The sequence below is a fragment of the Cyprinodon variegatus genome, unplaced genomic scaffold (assembly GCF_000732505.1).
Source record: "Cyprinodon variegatus isolate N-32 unplaced genomic scaffold, C_variegatus-1.0 Scaffold265, whole genome shotgun sequence".
In the NCBI taxonomy this organism is placed as follows: Eukaryota; Metazoa; Chordata; class Actinopteri; order Cyprinodontiformes; family Cyprinodontidae; genus Cyprinodon; species Cyprinodon variegatus.
The window spans coordinates 977,155-981,815 of NW_015150718.1; the positions used below are offsets into that span (position 1 = coordinate 977,155).

The 4,661-nt window shown below is 38.9% G+C and overlaps 1 protein-coding gene across 1 annotated transcript; it reads left to right on the forward strand.

Annotated features, from left to right (window-relative positions):
- Positions 1-324: 324 nt before the first annotated feature.
- Positions 325-4,327, forward strand: LOC107089787. The gene is made up of 2 exons (XM_015382755.1): positions 325-654; positions 2,914-4,327. The coding sequence occupies exons 1-2, from the start codon at positions 550-552 to the stop codon at positions 3,949-3,951; spliced, it is 1,143 nt and encodes a 380-aa protein (XP_015238241.1). The 5' UTR covers positions 325-549; the 3' UTR covers positions 3,952-4,327.
- The last annotated feature ends 334 nt before the right edge of the window (positions 4,328-4,661 follow it).

Sequence of the window (4,661 nt, forward strand, 5' to 3'; positions counted from 1 at the left end):
GCTGCGCCCCTGGGACAGTTCTGCTTGGATGATCAGAAGATAACATAAAAGCATCTCTTTTTTTTAATCAAACACCGCTGCAATCAGCATTGGGGATTCGAAGTAAGTTTTTCAAACCATTCTAGCTTTGGGCCAAAACTGTATCCTAAGATATTTAAATATCTAAAAATAAAATTCACACATCAGGGCATTGCTGTTCAGCTCTCCTCCAGCTTGCTAACTGCTGGCTGGGTTACATATGAAGAGATGATGAGGCAACACAGCCCCACCACTGTGGAAAAGCAGCAGACACAAGAGGCTTTTGGCGCCATCTAGTGACCAAAAATATGCAAAATAGGTATGCAAACTTTTAAATTTCACTGTCATTGAAACAGCTGGTTGCCATCCATTTCATATTGGTCTACAGTCCCACTGCGGGTAATGAAAACATTATCTCAACAAGGCCTAAGGTGAGTCGGCAAACCGCCTGGTGCCAAGCTGGAGATCACAGAGCTGCAGTGTGACCCTAATCTGCATAATACCATTAAGGATCCCACTAAATCCCACTGCATGCTGCCCAGTCCAAACAAAACAGAGAGAGAGCAGCAACATTCTTCTTCCAGGCAAGAAAATATGATTCAGCAACACGCCAAGCAGGAGGTATTCAGCAAACCGGTGAGTATGCAATACAGGACTGTCATATGTGTGGGTAGAAAATGAAAGATCATCATAAGACCTCAGTTTGACTACTCGCCTCGTAACAGTGGAGTTTATTGTTCTGGGTGAGAAGATGGATAGCATGGCAGAGTTACCACCGAAGATGTTTTCTTTGCTTTTATGAAAGTAACACTTTCAATAACCGGGACTGTAAATCTTGGAGGTTAATCAGAATGCATTGATGTAAACAATGGATGATGGTCATATTTGACTGATAAATGTTTAAAAAAATGAGTTATAAAAAAAAAAAAAAGCCCTGAATGTTGGAACTGTAACTATACACTTTTATTCACTAGTGTTTTTATCACTGCTGCTTACGTTAATCAAGGCTGCACTTTAAAGAATGAAAAAGTCTAGTGAGCTGTGCTTCACGAAATATTTTTTGTACACACTTGTGTGTACCATGTGACAAAATAAAATCTGTCTAAGTCTAAGTCTGTCTTATATGGAAGCCAGCAAAGACTGAATGCAGATTTATGGATGTAAACACAGCTTCCGCTTGCACTTCTATATCAAATTCATCATGGGGCCAGGGTGGGGACCATGTCTTTTTCTTTCTTTCAAAGAAGCACAGAAAAAAAAAAACCAAAAAACAGGGCAGTAAGTTTATCATTGGATACATTAACCAGAGATGGCAAAAGTACTCACTTTCCGTACTTGAGTAAAAGTACAGATACTTGTGTTAAAAAATACTCTGGTAAAAGTGGAAGTACTGATTAAACTTCTTTACTCAAGTAAAAGTAACAAAGTACAGGCTTGTAAATTTACTTAAAGTATAAAAGTAAAAGTAGAAACCACTTTTTTCATGCCGTTGCCTACATTTTAAATGGATGTCTGCCAATAGGACTAGATCTCCGTTGTGTTCATTTTCAATCATCTCGTCGTCCATGCTACTATGCTAACGCCACCGCCACCAAGCTGCAATGATTTGCCGCCAATGAATACCGCCGAATCTGTCGATTCATCTTGTAGTGGTGCGTCAAATGCAACGTAGATTCCCATCCAATTAGATTGAATTTGGTATTGATGACGTGAAAAATAATAACGGTAATTCCACTGAATTGATTAAAAACTAAAGTAACGAGCCAATTTTTAAAAATGTAAGGAGTAGAAAGTACAGATATTTGTGTAAAAATGTAAGGAGTAGAAGAGTCGCCATAAAAATAAGTAGTAAAGTAAAGTAAAAATATCAGAAAAATCTACTTGAGTACAGTAACGAAGTATTTGTACTTCGTTACTTCCCATCTCCGACATTAAGTGAGCCTCAGAACTGAAAGGAGTGAAATGTCCATGTTGTTCCAAATTTAAAATCAGCATTTCTGGTTTGAAAGTGTTCTTTTTTTTTTTTTTATGGAAATGAAAAAAAAGAAGCAATATTCAAATCAGAAATAACACTTTTAAAGATTTCTTAATCAAAAAAGGTGTAACTTTGCTGATTTTTCAGATCTAAGTTTTTTCTTTTGTTGCAAAATTCTATATTTCAGACAGAATTTGTACAAATTACTTCCTCTTTAAATTGCATTTTATAGATCAAATTTTCTATATATTTGCATGAATGTTAGCAGCAACATTATATTGGTCAATGTATTGTACAAATGAAGAGTGTGATCTTTAAAACACAATATGAAAAAATTGCAATTCATAAAACTCAATCTGAAAAATAGAAATACGAAATATTAAATCTGTAAAGAAAATTTTTAAAAATAAAAATTTGATGAAACGGTTTCAAAAATATTAAAACAAGAGGAATAAATATAAATAATGAAAAAATGTATCTGTGAAAGGTCATGTTAAAAAAATATTTTAGATTAAGAAGTTCTTCGAAATATAATTTCACTTTTTTTATTTTTTTTATTTCACCATATGGTTCCAGTGTTGTCCCCTTTAACAATATTGGATCAAAATTCACTCCATAAAACCTTTATCATCTAAACATGGGAACGTTTTTTTTTTTGTTTTTTTTTTACATTTGCTGAATCCTCTCATCTTTTTAAGGTTGAAATTGTGCAGCCTGATACAGTCGCTTCTTTTAAATATGCCCATTTAAATGCAGGAGTAATTCTATGTTTTTGCAAGGAATGGATTTCAACCTATCTTTACATTTAAGCTCCTTTTCTACAGTTTTAATGTCTAATGATTCCCCAATGTCTCCTTTTTCAGGATCGTGTGGAAAAAAAAAAAAAAATTTTAATGATTCCCCAATGTCTCCTTTTTTAGGATCGTGTGCAACAAGATAAAATGTTTACCACCAATGATAAAAATGCCATGCTGTATCCGACGGGTGAGAACATCAAAGAAGATAACAAAAACAGCCGCAACTCGAATACACCTGGCCTCCATATGTCAGGCACACATGGACGGGAGTCATTGGGTCAGCTTACACCGTCCTTACCGACCCAGGAGGCCATGACGCAGCTGGGCTCTCTGCTGCTTAACCCCCCCAGGCATGACTTAGAGAGGCTGGCTGAGGACCAGCCACTGAGACGGCCCCTCAAGCTCACCCCACTGGAGCTGCCAGAGGAGGTGAGAGAGGCTCAGAGGAAAAAACTGCACTTGATCCATCTAGACGTGAAACCTGCTGGCTCTAAGCCAGACATGATAGTGAAGAAAAATGTCGCATGTAAGCCAATGCCGATTGTCAGGCAGAAGGTTATGGATTTAGCTGAGTGTCCTTCTGTTTCAACGATGCCGAGACCTCATGTGAAACGCCGTAACCCTATAAAGAAGAATTTAGACAAGCAGCTGCAAGACGTCATGGGTCGAGGGATTCAGGCTGCTGTCCCTCCTTTACATTCTGCCAGAATCAAAGCTGAGGCCGCACACGACGTAGTGGCATCACACAACAACCTGACTGCGCTCCAGCCTGAGGTAGAGAGAAGGCGGCTGAGGCTGAGGAGAGAACAACACCTCCAAGAGGATCAGTGCCAATCCAACACGTCAGCTGGAGGATTATACACAGATGGAGACAAGCTTACCCGAGGACTCGGAGGCAAAGGGCAGCGGGCAGAGTCAGCTTGTCAAGGCCCACCACATGCTGGAAAGAACATCAAAGATCCCTGCACTCCTGCAGCCTCCTGTGAGCAGAGAAGTGCCAGGAAGAGTCACCGCGATGAAAGCAGGAAGCAATCTATGAGACACACACTAAACAGAAAGTGGGACGACAACGGAAACAAAGAAACTATTCCTTGCAGCTGGAATGTGAAGAGGAAAATCCCCCTGACCATGATGCATAACGGCGCAGTGGAAGCTCTGTAAATGTCAGAGTTGTTCAGTTTGGAAGATCCAAACATTTCATTAGTGTGGCGATGCATTAGTAGCAGGTTACAGTTTTATAACCAACATGATCATGAAAAGACGTGGGTAGTGATAATCATATATGCCTGGTCCTGCATCCAAAGCCTCCAGAGACTGACTTAATTAGCTTAGGCAGCTCTGGCACAGAGCAAGACTTTTGAAACGTCACATGGGGCATGATACAGCAGCGATCCAAGAGAATGACACAGCAGAGGAAAGAAGATGCTGTGGGATGTGATCTGAATAAGCAGTAACGATGTTGACTATGTTATGTTCCTGAATAAATGCATAACTTATACTTTTTTTTTAGAGTAACTGGAAAAAACAAATATAACTAGATGTGTATTCCATTATCCTTTAAAATAAAAACACTTTATGAAGCAAGGATCGGTTTCTTTAAGCTTCTCTACATTCTGTTTGAATGAACGTTTAAAAGTGACTTCCTCTTCCAGAAGCCCTGCATGTGTCAGGTTTTTGTTCTGGTTTTGAGGACACAAATGCAGCGGCAAGGAGGCAGAGGTGTGTTCTTCAAAAATGTAATGAGTTCTCAGAGGCAACAGAGACAGGAATCCAAAATTCCAACAATTTTTCAGAGCTTTTACAAATGACTTTTAATTGCATTTTACAGATCCCAGTTTCTATTGATCTGCATGAAGGCTACAGTAGCAGCA

Bases quoted from the DNA above. Each gene is read 5' to 3' on its own strand.
- LOC107089787 (XM_015382755.1), top strand. From the start codon at position 550: ATGCTGCCCAGTCCAAACAAAACAGAGAGAGAGCAGCAACATTCTTCT. The intron at 655-2,913 runs GTGAGTATGCAA...CTCCTTTTTTAG, and splicing joins AGGAGGTATTCAGCAAACCG to GATCGTGTGCAACAAGATAA.